General features: G+C 43.6%; 2 protein-coding genes across 10 annotated transcripts in view; one reads left to right on the plus strand and one right to left on the minus strand.

Annotated features, from left to right (window-relative positions):
• Positions 1-11843, minus strand: part of NCOR1 (nuclear receptor corepressor 1) — a 64444-nt gene extending 52601 nt beyond the window's left edge. For 3 of the 4 annotated variants that reach the window (XM_030462508.1, XM_030462509.1, XM_030462506.1), the window contains exon 1: positions 11716-11835. The gene's annotated coding sequence lies outside the window, so the exon portion shown is untranslated. Of the gene's footprint in view, positions 1-11715 lie in introns of all 4 variants that reach the window. The other variant, XM_030462507.1, reaches the window with a different exon arrangement.
• Positions 11844-12144: 301 nt separating this feature from the next.
• The window catches only part of PIGL (phosphatidylinositol glycan anchor biosynthesis class L), a 65540-nt gene continuing 57889 nt past the window's right edge, over positions 12145-19795 (plus strand). For 5 of the 6 annotated variants that reach the window (XR_003988368.1, XR_003988367.1, XM_030462512.1 and 2 more), the window contains exons 1-2: positions 13846-14131; positions 17733-17832. Coding sequence is in view for 3 of the 6 variants with exons in the window: in XM_030462512.1 (XP_030318372.1) it covers positions 13846-14131; positions 17733-17832 (386 nt within the window). In the remaining 3 variants the exon portion in view is untranslated. Of the gene's footprint in view, positions 12275-13324; positions 13451-13845; positions 14132-17732; positions 17833-19795 lie in introns of those variants that run through there. The other variant, XR_003988369.1, reaches the window with a different exon arrangement.

Genomic DNA, 19795 nt, shown 5'->3' on the forward strand with positions numbered 1-19795 from the left:
CACGATTGAACACTGCACTCCCCAGTGCTTTGAGCAGGTAAATGATGGCTTTAACCAAATGAGCAGGACATACACGTTTTTTTAAACACAAAATAATTCCCTCCCATTGCTCAAAAGATGTCATTGCTGGAGCCTATGTATTAAATACAGAATCCTATCAGACCTGTAGGAAATCCTCAACCTCTGGTTCAGAGCCTAGCAGACATATCAGACCTTCAAATAAAGTAACTGTTGATCCCTGCCTAGATGGCTTCATTTCAAAGCACATTAATCTGCAGCCTTTCCCAAACATCACATGTAAAGTTATACTTCTGAACTGCATTTTCCATTAACAGTCAATAGACAAAATCAGCTCAGGAAAGGATCAGACACAGCAAGCTATACAAACAGATCTCAAAGTTTATCTGACATATTTTATCATTCCTGTTTTGGTTGGGTTTTATTCCTCGCCTCTCCCTCAAACAAAAAAAGCTTCACAGGTTGGACTGTCAGAATAATGAGGCAAATTTAGATTTACCTCTTAAACAGGATTTTCAGACATTGAAAATTCAGGAAAAACTACAGTTTCTCTTTCAAAGAAATCCTACAGATCACTGGTTGTGTGCTTTGTAGTACCCAGCTATTCCAGTGCCTGTAACTCTATTATCTATTCCAGTGCCTATAAGTGACAAGTTCTAACAAAGAATTCTTCACCATTAACATTTATTACACTTCATCATTCATGCTGCACTCATTAGGATACACCTTTCCCAACTAAGTGATGGTGTAATGGGTCTGATTCATACACTTCCCATTTAATCAAGAAACAGTGTCAGAAAGCAAGCAGGCTGCCTAATACACATCCTGCTACTTAGTTACAAGCTGTAGTACCTGAAATACTCAAATGTATTCCCAAATTGAAGCTAAAGATCTGAAGAATCTGGGGGTGCAGAGGGGATCAGGGGAGCAAGGACTTGAAAATCACACATGAATATAGGCCAAACACTGCATGATCCCAGGTCCTTTCTAGTTTCTCTCAGTCAAGTTACATCTTCTCCCTGTTTCCTCAATACTCAGTCAAAGCTGCAAGCTGATCATTAACCCAAGTGCCAAAAGTTCAACCCACTTTGTATGATGCTACAAAGGCTGTTTCTCCATTCACAAGCCCAAATTGGGAGGCTTGTCTTAGGACTGCTGGGTTTGAAATCTTCATTGATAAACATGTTTTTCACAGCCCAGAGCAATGAGAGCTCCTGAGTGTCTCTCCAAGTTCTGTGCTGGACCTGGGAAGATGAGGGAGGCACAGCACCCAAGAACAAACATCCTTCAGCCAGCCAGCAATGCTAACTCAGACCTCATATCTCATAGCCTACACATTTTAAAACATTCAGTCTAACTGCCTTCCTGTTGAGAATTCCAAGTATGACCATGTTCTTAGCACCATAATAATATGAAATTTTAAAAAATAAACAAAATAAAGCTGCCAACAGAGGAGGGCAGCAGAAACAGTATTAGAGGTTATAACTGGGTTCTCTAAGAGAGGTGGGAAGTGATGAAAAAAAGAAAAAATGAAGTTATCAATGGTGGGAGTGCCTTCTTCCTCCCAAGGGAACTGACAAAACAGCAGCAAGAGACAAGGGCTCCAAGAGCAGAGGAAAATACATGGTTCCAAAATGGCAGCTACAGGATGGAGAGGGAAAGAAAGGATGGGGATTCTCCATAGCATCTTTCAAGAAAAAATAAACACTGTAGTACAACATGTAAAATGACACTGAAGTACAACATTCTCTCCCTCCAAGGCTCTTCTTGTTACATCCATTTCTATGTGCCTGCACACTTTCCTAACCTTTACATGCCCTGCAGACCCCATCTTATCCCCCAGTCTCCTGAAGTATGAGCTTGTATGAGCTCTCTGCCATACTGGAGAGGGGAATTTTTGTCAATATTTGCCTATAGAATTACCACCAATATGCTGCTCATCTCTCCCCATCTTACTAACTTAATTCTGTAACTGTGTATGTAAGTACTTGACTTCAGCTCTCCTCTGCAGGAAACTTCATGACCTTTCATCTAAAAGCATCTGCCTCTCTCTTCAGCATCTGCTTGCGTGTATCCAACAGACACAGATTATTCTCCATCATGTTTTCTTGGTCAGTGAGGGCAATGCCAGCTTCCTGCTGTAACCTCTCCAAATTCCCTGTATTCAGATGACGATTAAATACAGCAGTCCCTGCAGAAAATTGCCTGTGCAGACTGTAAACAACCTCATCCGGGCTTTCCTCACTGCTGCATCCTTCCATTAGTCATGACAAACTTGGTCCAGCTTCACTCCACTCCAATCCAATCAGAATCCTTCTTTAAAGCTTCTTCCTTGCTATTAACTCTCTCTGCTGCTCCAACCTTTCCTCTACTTCCCTCTTCTCTGCCAGACCAAAGGATGCTCCCCTGACAAAGCACAACACAAGAGATCAGCTTCCAGCTCTGCTCAATGACTGCAAGATTCTATTTTCAGACAGACACTTTCATAACGTTTCACCTGATTCTGAAAATGTGAGGTTTTCATATAAACATTTAGAAAAACCATTACAGACTCTGGAATCCTGCCCTACATGGCTCACAGATACAAAGCTGGGTCATGAATACTTTCAAACAGCTACCAACCAGGCTGGCAAACTGTCTGCTGAACACTGACAACTAGAAAGGGCAGAAATATGTTTTGTTTTTTACTTCAGAACCCAGTCCATTCTGCTGCAGCATCCCTCTTCCCTGACATTCCCAGATTCTGTGGTAAAACAAACAAGATAAAGAAATGTTTGTCATCTGTGGAGAATTTTCAGTAAGTTACAAATCATTTAGAACAGATATTATATTAGCAACAGTCATAGAGTAATTTCAGATTTGCTTCTAGGGGTAGTACAAACTTGAACATTCTCTCTTGATCTCAAAATACTTCAGAAAGAAGCAGAAGTACTGTCTTCAGTATACACATGGGAAAATAAGTCACAGAAAGGTTAAGTAATCTATCAAGGAGTAGCCAGGAAACAGTCAGTGAGTGAATCAGAAGGAAGACTCAAGCCTCCCAGCACTTGAAGCAGGCAGGAAGAAGCTGGCACTGCCCGAGAAATGCAGCTTTCCTCTGGAGAAAATGCAGCAGGTTAAAAACTCTGCCTATTTTTAGCAAGTCAGTTCCCCAAACCCTTCACCGCAGGGCCACACAAATGTTTACAGCAGCAGAAGGGAAGGGGTCAGGAGGTCAGAAGGATGGAGCAGTCACCTCCTCCCTGGCTGTGGAACCCCAGCTCCTCTCACCTTCCCTTCCCAAGGCAGATCCCATGGGCAGACTCAGTTTTCCTTCACATACATGAAGCAAACTTCTGCACTCAGAGTCATTTTCATGCCATCTTGAAGTGCTTAACCAACATTTGCTAATTAAATTTCACATCCTTTGGGGATGTGAATTCCTCCTCTTGTTTTTGAGCAAACTAAGTGTGATACAAAGAGTGCAAAGAATTAGATTACAGTCATATAAGGCTTAAACTGAGTTGGGAGATTTTGTTTTTCAGTCAGCAGCCTCAGTAAATTAGGCTCTGATGTATGTAACCCATGGCAGAACAAGAAAGGCTCTGCCTTACGCAGGGGATCTGCAGAGAATCCCAAATTAATTTAGGGATATTTATTCAAAGTTTACTCTGGTGAGAAAATGAAGAGTGAAAGGACTCTTTCAGCAGTGGTTAGAAAGACTTTATCCAAAATGTGATAACAATACTTGTGACTAATTCTTTCTGTGACTGCACTTTTTTACAAAGAAACAATCTAATGGGAAAAAACCAAACCAGAAGTCGTATTTAAGGACCAACCTTTTTAACCACAATTCATTGATTTCATGTGCTTGTACCTTCGGGACACAGTGCTGCAATTCCCATACAATTACACAGAATTAGCTGAGAGTCACAGAGGTAAAACCCTTCAAGAATATCACTACCTTTGCAAAACCAGCCTTCTTGGCACTATCTTTATTTTGTCAGATAATCACTGACAAATCTGTCCAAGCACTTCAAAAGAAACATCAAATTTGCATCTTAGGGATAGGCCACACACAAGAAAATAATAACATACACAATTCCAACAGGCTTCTAAAAACACCTCAGTGGGTCCAGCCTCCATATAAAAAGTTATTTATTCAAACTAAAAGACAAAGTAAAGTCTTACACCTAAAACCTCAATGCTCAAAACACTGACAGTGCTGTTACAAGCTGGGACTGACTCAGCAGCCAACAAGTCTTAAGAAAAAAAGCACTGGACACTTCAAGAGCTGTTATAAGGCCTTCATGTCCAATTATCAGCATCATCAGGTGAGAGTTATTCAGAAAAACAACAGAAAAATTGGTGATAAAGAAAGAAAGTTTGTGTTCAAACTGATCATGTTAACCCTTTGAGTTTAAGTACACAAAGCTCTGTAAAGTGTTGTGGAATTGGATGGGATGGTGAGAAAACTATAGGACTGTTGGATAGGACAATCCTAAAAGAGAGAGGGTTTGCATTCAAGAACCTACAAGTAAGTTGATGCCTGAGCAGGCTTAAAATAGTTCTGTGCTTTAAAACAAGAAGTGAAGACAGATTTTTCCAGCTAAAATACTCAATATATTCAATATAATATATTCAAGCTCACAGGTGTGCATGTAAGTATGAAAATCTGAATTCTCTGCGTGCTACAAGCAAAAAATGTTAAGAAGTCCACACTGAAATTAAAGACAATTTAAGTACCAGCTATTTAAACACGTTCCAGACCCCTGTGCTGCCTGGTTTTACAGAACAGAATCAGTCTCAAAGCTCAGGACCTCTTCCAGTTTCTTTAATGCTTTTCCACACAGATTCATGCTGCAGAATACTCTTGTAGAGAAGCTTGCAGAGAAAGCATATGGCCATATGCTCTTAGAATGAACAGAAACAATGAACATAGGAACATATTTTCTCCACGTTGAGAACAACTCACTGCTGAACTTTCCATAACAATTCCACATGTGCAAATGTCTTCTCTTTTTCTCTGACATCTAAAATATACCATAAATCCCTGAGAACTTGAATCTTGTGTAATTGCACTCCTTCTACTCACATGGTTATTGACCCCAAAATTGCTATTTCTATCCCTGCTAGACATCAGTAGAAAAATTAACAACTATAAGGCTGTGTTTTACCAGAAACACTAAATACCATTCTCTCCATTCATTATTGATGTCATATGATTCAAGCCATAAATACAGCAACGGGGGTATGTTAAAAAAAATCCCAAACATCTGAATTTGAAACTCTCACAGCATGAAATTTCCACCAGCACACAATATTGGCTTATTCTGAATGGCCAAAGCATTAAAGCCCAATTATGCTATACCATGTCTGACTCATATTCTACATGACATGGAAACGTGGTATACTCTAATTTAGCCAATTACAGAAGTCAAGGAGCATTACAGCAGTCAGTGCAAGATGTCACATTTACTCTTATACCAGCACGACTTCTCCATCTGCATCAAGATAGCCAAAAAAAAATTAAAATAGGATTTTATACTTCAAATTTTAATAGAAAAAGATTTTTCCATTAAGAGACTACGAACTCCCTAAAGTACTTAAATAATAGCTTTTGGAACACTCAGTATTAAATAAGTATTAAAAGAGTACTTAAAAATTATTTTTGTTGCCATTCTAAATGGTGAATCTTGGTTGCATACTTGCATATGGCATTTACAACCAAAGTGCTGCCAAATCTCAGGATCACATTGTTACACTTCATCTTTAAATAACAGTTTCTCTCTCTCCTGCTAGGTAACTACAAATACAAATAGAATTTGTGCTCTACAAAAATGGGGTCGATCAAATTCAGCTGACAAGATACTCTTCTCCAGGAAATTCTATTTTAATCTCTCCTGTAATTTATGATCTTAAAGAAAAGTTGCTAATGTATGATATCAAGACCCAGGCTATTCACAACTGTGCCATAATATATGGGAGATCATAACATCAGAACCTGACTGTGTTAACATCTTAGGAAGCTTCTCTTCAGCTACCCACTTGCTACACAAAATAAAAGGTGCTGGGTGCATACATTTGGAGTGCATATTGCCAGCATCCCCTCACCAGTTAACACAGTAACAGAGCAGGGTACAGAGGATCCCTGAGGGAAGAATCCACTTTCTGAAGGAGTAACATTTACTGTTGTGAGGAGCCTTGCCACCTCTTTCCTGCCAAAAAAGGTCACAACACCACCAAAAATGTCCAGAAGTAGGAGGAAGTCCTGCACTTAGACACTGAAATGAAGGATGCAAGCATTTCCTCGACTGAAAGTACCACTGAGAAATTATTTAAACCAAAGAAGGGTAAAATCATTTTTGTTGTTTTAAAAGTGTATTGCAGAGATCTAGACAAACTGTATTCTAAAGACATTTAAATCATAGTTTGGTTTTCCTAGCAACACAAGATTCACATTCCTGGTTGTCCCAAGATAGCAAGTAGCATGCAGTTAATGTACACCACAGAAAATTTTCATGAGCCAAAGACCAGAAACCAAAGCTACAGAATTCAGTGTCCAAAGCAAACTCTACAAAGTCCAAACAGTGCACAGATAAGGGCTCTGCTTCAGAAGGGGAGACAGGTTTTTTTTTTTTTGAGATTCCCAAACCCCAGGCATCTACCTCACCCTTTGGGAAGGACCCCATCACTGCCACAGGGTTCAACTGGTTATGAAACATCAACTGAAGCATTCAAAAGTCACCTGTAGAACTTTAAGGTGAAGCAGAAACCAAACCAAAGTATCCTCCAGGCACCAGTCTGCAGCATGCAAGAGGCTCAAGAGATGCTTTGCAAAGAGTGGTGATAAGAACTATGAAAACCTCCCTCTAGCAGTGCCCAACAATGCACTGAGCTTCACTCAAATTCACCTTTTTCTTCTGATTTCACCTCTGATTTAGAAATAACCACAATGATCTCACACTTCATCTGTATCATACACTATGCATAAGATATTCTTTCAAAACAACAGTTTTCTTCCTCTTGGACTGAAAGCATAGGCACTTTAAAAGCAGCTACTGCACTTGAATTTATTCCTCCACTGTTAATCTGCCTGCAGGTAAAACTGCTTCTGACGTCACCTAACATGCAAGTAATTATGTGGTCACAGTTTGAAGTTTCCAGTCTTTTCTTGTAGTTTGCTCATTATCAAAAGCATATCAATGGTGGCAGCTTCTTAAAGCAGCTTTGGTTTAGGAAAGGAAATACAACTTGACTAATTCATACCGACTAAACCCATGGCTCCATAAACTACAATGTGTTATAAAGAGAAGCCACATACTATAAAGGTTCAAGAAAAAATAAGTATCAGCCTCATTACTGTCCCAGTTGACTGGGTTCAGATGAAATCAAGTCTAGCTTTTAGCTAAAAATACAGTAAAATCAAAATAAGCACTTCTATTTACTTTACATAAGGGCAATACCCAGGTCTATTCAGATACTCAACAGGAAATGCACTGGGGCCTTCTAGAAACAAATTTTATTGTTACTAAATTTATTATTAAGTTTGAGAAGTTCTTCTTCATAGGGAATGCAACAATAAATAAAGATGTAACTCCTAACTGAGACTCACACAACAGCTTCTAGGTCACAGAAAAAGGTAAAGAACTGAAGAGATCTTTACCAATGGTACAAGTGAATTTTGTACCTGGGGGAAAAAAAACCCAACAACAAGGCATAGCTTTAAGGTTCTAGATATGGAAAAGCCAGATCTTGGAGACCAGAGAGAAGCATCAGCACCAACAGAAATAATGGCTATAATGGAACAGGTCAGTGACCATGTTTGTTAAGACAGGTTTTCCAAGAAAGTTAAAAAAATTTATGCTGAGTATGTGGGAGAATTCCGACCTTTGGATGCCCCCTCTCTGTCAGTCCAGCATCTCAGGTAACATAAAAACAGAAACAAGAGATGAAGAACATGAACCTGAGACAAAATTACACATATTTTTTTTAAGTTAATCTAATTCCTTTTTTTTTTTTTCCAAAACTACTATGAATGAGGTGAAGAGTACAGATGTGATAACACACCTATCTGGTGTGCTGAACAGCACTTGAACTTGTAATGAACTCAATGGGCTTAACTAACTAACTATCCTTCTAACAAGGATGAACATGACTGGAACCAGTTGGTCTCCTTGTTGATTTATATTTCCATTTCTCAGGCATCTTCCTTGAGAGAAGGAATGTATTTTAATCCATTTATGGTTCTTCCCAAGAAGCCCACCAGGAATGGCTTAGCAGACACCTCATGTGGAGTGTGTGGCCCATGCCCTGCAGCCAGGGAATGCTCCTGTGGCTGGGACAAGCATGCCTCTGACTTCACCCACACTACAAAGAGAATCAGCCAAATGAACTTTCCCTGCAGCACAACTGAACTTATGGCATGAGAGGAGGCTGTTGGGAAGCATCACAATGGTTTAAGCACGTTTTGTACTTTACCTCATCCTTGTTCATTTATAAGTGGCCTTTCCCTCATCACCTTTGTGAACACATTTTCAGTTGTACTCAAGACATGCATAGAATTTTTAAGTCCTGGTCACCAGTGTGTCCAGGTAATCTGTCTCCACAAAAAATCCATTTCTAAATTATTTTTTTTTTTTAGTGCTGAGAATTCTGAACAATAGGGTTTTTTTCAGAGATGGCTGATGGGTCTCTGCACCAATACAGTACCTTCATTTTGTAGTACCCTTTGTAGGTCACTGACTTCTAAACAACACCGACCAACACCACCTTCCAGCCTGAAGAAAGAACTCCACATCAAATCAGTCTGGGAGTGGCAATGGAACACGAGTGGTTTAGATGGGAAGCTATTCAAGGGCACAGGAATCTCCCTTAGGATACTGGGAGGAAACAGCTCCAAGGTAAGGCTGAGCTTTCTGTATCCACTCGAGCTCACTGAGCTTAAGCCTCAGTAGGTCCAGGCCCTGGTAGCAATTTAAGAGATGATGGATAAACACTGAACTAGCAGGGAAGAGGAAGGGAACATCACAAAACATTGTTCCTAGATGAGGAATCATTGATGGAGAGAGAAACTAAAATGGTAGACATATTCAGCAGGCTGCTGGCTATTTGCATAGCTTAGAAATAGCAGCACAAAGCAAATATTTACAGACAGCAATCCTGCATAGGTCAGAATTTTTATCTGCAACATTTACAGTAGAGAGACAAGGTAAGAAGTTCAGTTAATGGCTTCTCATCTGAAACACCAATTCAGATTTGACTATAGAACATAAATGACTTGAAGACTTCAAGACTGGCATCCAGGAAATGTTTGTTTGCATTATGAAACTGCTTTCTGGTTACCAGTCTGTTCTCAAGACTAAGCTGGGTTGCAGTGCACCTGCATGAGGCACAGATCCCCTCCAGCTTAAACACTTGTTAAAATCTTAGATTTTAGTAGCTACTCACACTAGAACTCTGCACAGTATCTTTGGTCATACAAGAAAACCTTCATTAAAACCATTTTCTATGCAGATATAAAAGAGGAGTAAAACACCAAATGAAAGAGTAAGTCAAATGCCAACATTAATCATGTAATGAAAAAAAATATTCTTCTCTAATAGAGAAGACTTTTTCAGTTACTTTTAGGCATGTAAGAGTAGCTGAAGCAGAATCAGCTTCCCCTCCCTGTGGGCATCTCTCACTCATGTTGTAACTGAGAAATGAAATAACTTAGAAGAGGCAGTTACAGAACCACAAGAAGTGTGGAAGGGGACTAGAGGGTGGAAATCAAAAGGAAGCTTTAGAGTCTGTCCCTACTTCTACCACAGTTTCTGACAGAGTTTTTTAGATCCCTCCAGATCACAATTAAAATTGAGTTGTTACAGGAGACAAAGCACATTTAAAGCAGATCATCAGCAGCACAATGTGTAAAAATTAATGTAGTCAACTTTTGTACATGTCATTTCAATTTGGAGAGTTCTTTTCAATTTATTTGTATACTAACTAATCAGAGAGAATAACACTTGCAGAAACAAACACTTGCAATCATATCTACACATGAAAAAATGCATGTGTAGAAGATTCCTAAATGCTGCTCTCTCCTGTGTTTCAATAACAAGTTTAGGTATTTCAGTGACCAGTATCAAACAGTACATTTTGAATGGGAAAATTCTTCTGCACATTGAGCACAACAAAGCTTTTTTTCCTTAGCAGCCTCCACTATTATCACACAGAAAAGTGACGTCAAGAAAAGACTGGCCATGCTTTCACAAAAGGGGTCCCTGTAGCTGGCTCATTTCCTCTGAAATTTCAAATCCTTGGGATAAGCATGAAGGTCTTTAACCTCCCCCCCCACAAGGCACCAGACTTCAGCCAACTAAATATCCACCTCAAATATTACATACTTCCTTTCCAAATGTCAAGGTTGTTGAGTTCATCAGGAATAACAACATGCTGCAGAATAAAATTCCAGTGCAATGGTTCTTATGTTCAGTGTCCACTTATTCAGGCACTTAAGTTGTGCCCATGGATGCTCTCCTTACCACAAAAATAATGTTTTTCTATATGAGCACCACTTTTTTTCCCTCACTCAAATCATACTCCCTAGGATAAAAACCCCTGCCTGAGCTTTAGCAGCTCATAGCTACAATGCTGTACCTAAAAATCCTGCATAATACAAGAATGCTGCCACAAAATCAAATATTCAGAACTAGACATCCCCTTCACATTGTCATAAGTTGTCTTTTTTTTTTTTTTTTTTTTAAACTCTTATGTTACACCAATATTTATGGTTGTGAAAAGGTAAAACACTTGTTAAGTACATATCCATGAAACAAGATGGAACAGGTTTTGGACAACAAATTGTTCAGACTACCTACTTACTTCAGCCTGTCTAACAGTGCCTATATCCATCTAGAATCTTGTCTAACTGCAGCCAACATGATACCCACAGGTTTGTGGTTTTTTGTAAGTAATTACAGAAAAATCAGTAAGCACAAAGTTCTTTACCACCAAGTCAGAATAATTCTAGAAAAAGCCACTTTCATTGTGGCCTCCAGCAGCCCAGAGATGACAGAAGCTGGGGATGTTTACAGGTCCTATATGAATAATTCAGAGTCAGCATCAGCAACAATTCCCCACCACTGACAACCTCAACGTGGGGCTGGAGCAGGAGCCACCACACACCTCCAGGACATCTTCAGGCACTCTCGCCCGAGTGTCCAAGTGGCTGATTTTGCAGAACCGGCCTTTTTTTTAATATCATTTATTACGGCTGTAATTGTTTTTTTTTTCTTTTTATGTTTTAACTCGTACTTCTCCTCCTCACAGGGCAGGGATGCACACCCAGCACACCGATGCTCTGCGATTTCTCCACAAACTTCCCCTCCAGGGCCATCCCCTCACGCCCACCCCCGCCCCTCCGGACCCTCCCGCACAACAACCGCGTAAATGGAGAATCCCCCGCGGGCACCGGGCAACCCCCGCCCCGCATCGCACCTGATCCGCCCATCGCCCCCACCCCCGGCCATTCCCCCGAGGACCCCCAGCGCCCTCCTCCCGGGTCCGGGAGAGAGCGGCTCTCTCCCCGGTGAGGAGGGAGGAGGAAGGGATGGCCGGGGCCCCCGCCTCTTCCCCCTCCTCCTCCTCCTCCTCACAGCGGAGGCACTAGGCCCCGCTGCCCCCCCGGGCTGCGCCGCTCCCCCCGCGCCGCCCCGCCGGGCCCTCTGCCCTTACCGACGGCGCGGCGCTGGGGCGGCCCGGGCGGCAGGTTCCGGCGGGGCTGAACGGTCGCGGCGTCTCACCTCAACCTCAGCGCCACCGCCACCGCCATCTTGCCTCCCCTCCCCCGGCTCGGCGGGCTCCGCCCCCTCTCCTCAGGTCCTGGCAGCTACCGAGCGAACGGCAGAGTGGCGGCTCGTGGTTTTTTTTTTTATTTTACCGCTCCGGGGAAGCTCGCCCCTTCCTCCCGCCATGCGGATGAGAGGCAATGCTCGGCCAGCTCCAATCCACCAGAAGCAGGGGGACAGCCTGGCGGTGAGAGGGCGGGCTACTATCCTCCTTCCAGGACCCTCCGGCCGGTGCGGCGGGGAAGGTTCCCTCCCCCTCCCCGCTGAGGGGGTTCGGGGCGGAGGGGGGGGGGGAGCGGCCGCCATGAGGCGAGCGGGGGGCGCGGCAGCGCTGAGGTGGGGGGGTCCCGGCAGCACCGGCACTGCTGAGGGACCTAGCCCGGCCCGGTGTCCCTCTGGGTGATGCTAATGACCGGAGGGATGGGAGCGCCTCACTTTACCTCACGGTATTACGTGAGAATCGGTATAAATGCCTCATAACCGATCACGGGACGCGGGGGGCACCTGGAGAGTCGGGGGGCTGCGGCTGTGCCAGGGAATGAGGCCTCAGAGCGGGAGGCGGGAACCGGGAACCGTCCCGGGCGTGAGCATCGCACCGAGCGCGCCCGCTCCCTCACCCTCCCGCTCCCGCTCCGGGCCCTTCCCGCCTCCCGGGGGCTGCAGCCCCTCGGCTGGAACCGGTGACACCTGAGAGATGTGAGAGGTTTAACATCTCGGGTGGCTTTCTGTCCAACCCCGGAATGAGTACGTCAGTTGTTGCCTGCTTTTTCAGTAAGGGGTTTGAAAGCTGCAAGGCATTTACCTGTAAAAAAGTAATTCCAGATGTGCTAAGATTACAGATTAATCTGTTACCGGGTTTACTATGAGAAGCAAAAGCGATACCATTAGACACGATTAAATTATGTCATTTTGGTTACAATTTCCATTAAACAGGAGAACTCACACCCCCATTTGCAGGATGTATCCTCACCATCATTGATTCAGCCTCATCAAGCAGGGGCTCACCCTGTGGTGAACAGGATTACTTAGAAAACCTCTTTTCTTTTAAGTGTGCAGTTGTTACAGGAGCCCGGATCCACTGCCAAGGGCTGTGTTGAGGTGACACGACATCTCCAGGCTGAAGTATTTCCAGTCATTAATCCCAACACAACTTCGTTTGCTTGGAAGTGTCCAGCTAAAGCTCTGTGCAGACAGGCCAGGTGCACGCTGTGAGGTGTGAGCTGCTCTTCAGATAATGAAATACCTGAAGTGCTTTCCTCGTTTTATTCTCTGAACCAACCCAGCTAACACCTTCCATTGCTGACAGGCTACACTTATCTCCCGTTATTGCCCGTTTGCCTTCAAAAGCAATTTCCAAGGCCATCGTGTTATCTGATTTGTGTTTTTTGTGTTTTATTTTACTACTTCCTGTCACTTTTTTCTCTGCAACCTTCTCCAGGGGTTGGCTTCACTTCTAAAACGTACCCAAAATTTGTTTTCTTTTTTTCCCTTCGCAGCCACACGGGACAGCCAGCAGATGTGCAGATAGCAGGAGGTGTCTGCAGATAAGCTCCTCTCGCCCTGCTTTTGAGCTTTCCCTTGGCCCGCGTCGCTTCCACAGTAGCACCGCGCAGAGATAACAGGTACTGCACGCTGAAGAGCTCAGCTTTGCTCACTATTAGTTATTAATATTTTCTCACTATTAGTTACTACTAGCAGCAGGGCCAGGGCAATGCGGGATCCCCGCACCACGGCACCTGCCCCGTTCAAACGCCCGCGCTCCTCGGCCGCGACCCCGCCAAGTCTGGCGAGGGCAAGGCGGCGGGGACCCTCCCGGTGCTCCCGTCTTTCTGGGCAGCCCTGGTAGAGCTCAGCCGGTTCACGTTTCCGCGACAGCAGCCGAGCGGCCCCGCCCCGAGGCGGGGAAGAGAGAGGAGGTTGACACTAAGGTGGGGGGAACCCTCGGTGTCCCGGAACCTTCCCTCCGCCCTTCCCGTTTCTTGCCGGAGCGGCGCGGTGGCGCGCGGCGCCCGTCGCCATGGCAGCGGGGCCCTGGGCCTGGGGCCCGGTGGCGCCGGCGCTTCTCCTCGCGCTGCTCCTCGCGCTGCTGCTCGGTGGCACGCGCCGCCTGCGGCGCCGTTACGCGGGGGACGGGGCTCGCGCCGCCCTGAGGGGAAAGGCGGCGGCGGCGGCGGAGCGGGCGGATGGCGTCCGCGCGTTGCTGGTGACGGCGCACCCTGATGACGAAGCGATGTTCTTCGCCCCCACGGTGCTGGGCTTGGGCAGGAGCGGTGCCCGCCCCGCGGTGCTGTGCTGCTCCGCAGGTGAGGGGGGGGAAACGCGCCGGGAGCGGAGGGGCTTCCGCCCCACGGTTCCACCGCCCCGAGAGGCCCGGCTGCCCGCCCGTGACGTCATGGGAAGGCCGCCATGATGGCTTCCGATGGGTGGCATTGCGCTCTGACGTCATCCCCGAGGCTGTGACGTCGCGTCAGCGCCTCAGAGCAGCGAGCGGTGGCTGTGCCCTGACGCGGCGTGTGACGTCATCACTGCCCAGGGCCCTTTGGGCCTGTGTTCCATGACACTGTGGCCCTCGTGAGGTTTGGTGCCATAACGCCCCAGGGAGCTGCTGCGCAGTTTGGGTCCAGACGTGGCTTTCTGCAGAGTTTTAGCAGCAAAATGTGGCTCTGAATCCAAACCTCCCGCAGAGATCTCCCAACCCTCCCCTGGCTGCAGCTCTCTGGTACTTCCAAGCCATGGGGAAGCTGGAGGAAGTTGGACCTTTTGTCTTCTCTTTGTCCTCTCGGAGAGGACTTGCTTGGACGCTCCAGTGGAGGTGTTGTGAGGGTGCACTCACTGTAACACATGGAAAAATAACAGTTGGGTCACAGCCCAGTCATGGAAAAGGAGGCCTGAAGGGAACCTGAGTTGTGTTGTCCATCAGTTGGCCCAAAGGCAGCATCAATGTCTCTTCATTTGCTGAAGTTCCTCAGCCCCTGCAGTCTGTGTCAGTGCTGTGTTAGCTTTTCTTCAAATCACTTTTTTTTCCCTGAATCATTCATGTAATTTGAGCTTGTTTGCTTATTTTTCCTGTCTGTCATGAACATGACAATCAGGGTGTCCTTTAGTAGCAGCAGCTTAGATATTTTAAGTCTTTTATTTGCCTCTTCTGTCTTCTTTTCTCCAGACTAAACAACCCCAAGTCTTGCAATCTTTCCTTGTAGATTATGTTTCTAAACTCTGATCGTTCTCATCACTCTCCTTTGGACTCTCCCACTTGGCTCTCATATTTTTTGAAGTGCTTTGATCAAAAACTGGGAGCAGTGTTCCCACTGAGGCCTTTCTGGGGCTGAACAGAAGTAAAAGGTTCTCCCTCTATTTGCCTGGACAGGAGTTTTTCACAGGACATGACACTTTTGTCTTACATTTCCATCATCTACTACAGCCAGATATATTGGGGTTTGGTTTTTTGTTTGTTTGGGCTTTTTTTTTGTGTGTGTGATTTTTGTGTTTTGGGTTTGTTTGTTTTGGGGTTTTTTTTGTGCATAAGAACATAATTTTAACTGTTTTTTTAGCCTATCCTTCTCTACCAGAATTCATTTTTTCCTTGTGATTTAGTGACATGAAATGTTTAGTGAGCTTGAGAAGTACATTCACTGAGCTCATAAATTTTTCTGTGCCTCTCATTAGTCTTTGGGGTGATTCAGGTGCTTCCTCCTCTCATTGTACAATTGATGATGACAAGTGAGTCAATCAAAGACTGCAAATGGTAACACTGAGGCAAAATCATTACTTAGAGACCCTTGTGCTTGCAGTTTTCATATGTCAATCAAAATGACTTAGAAATGGATTAGAATTACAGCACTGTGGAAACAAGCAGCCTTTTACATACTGAATAATCTTTGACTGAAATAATAACTGGGTATAAATCTGCTTTGCTCTCTGTAGTGGCTGACTCTCTATTGTCAGTGCTCCATGGGTGAGGTCCAGCAGCATCAGCTCTTCAGCTGGTTTTAAACAGCTTCCCATTTTTTCTTGTTAAAATTTATATATGCCTGATGTGCTGACACATTTCTCAAGCTGTGCAACCTGGATCCTTTGAGCTGAGTACAAGGGAGGCATTCTGAGAGCAGTGGCACTACTGGGATGAACCATCACCTCCAGTCCCCTATGACACTGCACTGCAGCAGAAGGAATGTTACCTTTAAGCACCAGTATCACTCATGGCCTTAAAATCAGTCTCAAATGAGCCCCATTCTGCTCATGTAATCCATCTAATGCACACTTAAATTCATTTTGCTGAAGCTGGAACTTGCAATCTAAGATGCAGACTGCCAAACTGGGACAAACCCACAGATAATCATTGTCACAGTCTCCTAAAACCATTCACTCTCACTCTGCCAGTAAAGTCTGGGGTTTTTTCTTCTAGTTACTCTTTCCCTCTTTGAAATTTTTACAAAGCTTGCTAGTGATGGCTCAGATTGCAACACTGCTGGAGAGAAATGCTTGATTTGGATGACTTGTACCCACAACAATAAAATGTTTTAGTGTAATTCAAGACAGCTGACTACAGGCTTGAATCATACTTTAATACTCAGCTGTATTTTTTTCATTTTATTGCTTCATAGTTAAAATTGGGTTGCAAGTACTGCCCTGCACAGGGCAACATTCTGGAAAGGGCCATCACAGCTCTGGCATGGGTTTTGCATGCCTGATGCCAAGAAAAAAGAAGGGAATGTCAGGGCAAGATGAGAAGAATATAATTCAATGGAGAAGGAGGGTGTGTTTTAAGATAATGAACCCCATTTCCCTGCTAGTTGTTGGTCTCAGTCTAACTTCTCCCAAATGCCTTATCCAAATTAGGATTCCTATCTTCTTTTGGTTCTTTACAATGTTGCCATATTAGTTTCTGCCTGAATTTCCCCTGTGACTGCAGGCTTCTGAAAAATCTGTCTTAAACCCCAAATTGTTATGATGGAATTCCTTTTTTTTTCAAATCCTTTTAGTTCCATCACTGCATTCTGTAGCAGTGCCCTTGTGTCACAGGACAACCACTGCTCATTCCAAGTGCCCCAGGCTATGCTATAAACTTTAATCCCTTAAAGAGTACACTGTGGGACAGACTTCCTATGTATTACCTTAACAGATCCAGTCCAAGTGCTTTGGACTTGCTGTTCAGCTTGGCTCTGTGGGCCTGTGAAGAGGATGGGGAGAATTTCCCAGCAGGATGTCTAATAATGAAGGAGAGATGACTCTTTGGCCCTTCCTAAGGAGATTAATTATTACTGATGTGTTCTGAATACTTGTTTTTTTAAAAAAAAAAAGCAAAAAAAAGACTGAGATTCCCACAAACCTCTTTCACAGAGACAACCTGGAAGTTTGCCAGTGGTAACAACTTTTGGTCACCTCACTGCAAAAGCAGTTCCTCCCATGTTTATGAAGAAGTCTTGCTCAGTTGTTTTTGTAGTGTATCAGTGACTTCAGATAAAACAGCAGCAGTTGGTTCATCTATATGCATACTAGAAGACTTTCTTTCTCCCCACAAAGTGTAGTCAGCCTTTGGAATTCACCAAAAGAGAGCTGAAATCTTGCTAAAAAATTAAGTATGTCCAGACGTGGATCAGGCATATCCAAAACAAAGCAAAAAGCTCAAACAAAAAATTCTGAAGAGCTAGAAATGCTGATATTTCAGGCATGAGGCATCTGCTAGTCAAACAGGTGGATAGAAGCAGCTTCCCAAGCAGGTTATTCCAGAGTTATTTTCTGGAAGATATCCCATGCCTTTGGCAGAAACATTTAACTTTGGCCATTCTTAGAATGATGATGATGATGATGATAACTGTCTGAACCACTGATCTGATTAGGCACAGTAAATTCTGATACTAAACTAAAGTAAGTTAGACAATGTTGCTTGTTTGCTGTTTGCAGGAAATTATTACAATCAAGGAGAGATTCGCAAGAAAGAGCTGGAACAGAGTTGTTTCCTTCTGGGGATTCCTGCTTCTGCTGTCACAGTCCTTGATCACAGGTAACTGCATTTCATTTACAGCAGAATTTCCTTGCTGTTGGAAATAGGGGGTGAAGTGCACTTTAAGCTTCAGTTAAAGCTTACAGTGTCATTCCCAAAAGTCTTGAAGGATCTCAAAAAAAGCCATATTGACTTGTTTGTTAACTCTTACCATCAATCTGATTAATGCAGAAGATGCTGCAAGTGTATAACGAAGAGCATAGGGTCTGCATGAGGTTAGGGTCTGTTGATACAGCATTTAGGATGATGGTAACTGCTCTTGTTGGGGGCACAGTGTGTTTGGGCAGCATGATCACATTTTGTTACACTTACTGCAGGGCTACTCAGACAATCAGCTGCCTGTGGCAGATTTGTGTGTAGGCCAGTCTTTACAGGATGCTGTGGAGTTCTGTTATATTTGTTATGCATTTTGTCTCTGAAGACAATAGAGTTGCAGTATTAACAGCAGTCCATAATAACATGACAGTAACATTCTTTCAAATAAAGCCATGCAAGAGTTCTGGTTTTCTAAGAGGTGATGTTTTCTTTAGCTGTGTGTAGGTGCAAAGACATGTGATAAAGCTGACACTTTGTTATGGAATTCATTAAGTAAATCTCTCCTGGGAAGAATCACACTGAATCAGTGCAGCTCAGAACTAACATTGTAAAGGCCTCTTCTGTTGCTTGGTCACTGTCTCTCCAGAGCTGAGAGGAGATGAACTCAATGCTGATTGCTAGGGAACACAGCACGAGTGGTTGTTTCAACTGCAGTCAACTATCACACAGCCCATAAAGAATATTTTTGTATAAGAAGAAGTAACTTTAATAGCAACATGCTGATTTAAAGCCACGCCAACTAGAAAAGTCAGAGTTGAAAAAAATCTGGCTCCAGGCAGGCCTTTTTCCCATGAACATATTTTCCCTTGAGCTAAGGCAACAGAAACCACAGTCCAGAACATGAATCTTCTGGAGTCCTTTGCTTTTTTTAGCTTGAGGTTTCTCTCCAAGTTTTCAGCTCACTTAGGAAAACAGCACAGGACTTGTTTTTCCTTTGGAATGAAAATAGATGTTTCTGTTCTCTTCTCATGAACTGGTTTGGGATAACTTCAAGTTTCATAGTACAATCGTATGACAATGCCCAAAACATTTTGGGGAGGGAGGAGGAAAAAAGCTGCTAAGCTTTGCTAAACATAAAGTCTGCTTGATCAACCATCTTTTGAAATGAGCCCTGCTGGCCTTCATCCTCTAACACAACGTGAGGTTGGTTTGTATGTGATGCAGTTTCCTGATACTGCTCAGTCCTCCCCTATGTGCATGGCCCAGAGGACTGCTTTTTGCAAGTAATTCTTCAAGTTACTCTGCAGGAAGGTGGGGGCCATTTCAGAGAAATAGCTTGGATCATGCCTCTTTATTATCTTCATTACCCATCCTTATGTAAGTAATGACTGGGATGTGATTTCCCCCAGTGAAGACAGTGCCTGAAAAGACAGATCCATCCCATTGCCCAGAGCTTCTGGGCACAGACTAGAATGTGCAGCATCATTCTAATAAAGAGGTTTGGAGTTCAGTTCTTTATCTCTGAGGTTAGATTGCTATGAGATAACCAGCAAATTGTTCAACTCTGTTGTGCATTCAGTGAGTGAACTGAAGTGAAATTCTTGCTCAAATTTGCTCAGAGTTTCAGTTAAGGTGTTTACAGTACATTCTCTGGATCTGGTGTTAGCAAAATGGTAGAGTATCAGGAGTAATTTCTAGATGATAGTGATTTTTTACAGTAGCTGATTTTTAGAGTACTTGTTTCCAGTGGTTTAGACAAGGCACTAGTATTCAGGGTTCTTGAAACATGCTCAGACTTCCTGGACTCCTTAAGTTCAGAAGCTTTCCTGTGCCTCTGTTATTTTGTATATTCTGTAACTTAGAGAAATATATCCAAAATATTCCCCAGTATGGCAAGCTGTGAAGCTTGCTAAGTTACTTTGTTCTC

Source organism: Calypte anna, chromosome 19, assembly GCF_003957555.1.
Source record: "Calypte anna isolate BGI_N300 chromosome 19, bCalAnn1_v1.p, whole genome shotgun sequence".
NCBI lineage: Eukaryota > Metazoa > Chordata > Aves > Apodiformes > Trochilidae > Calypte > Calypte anna.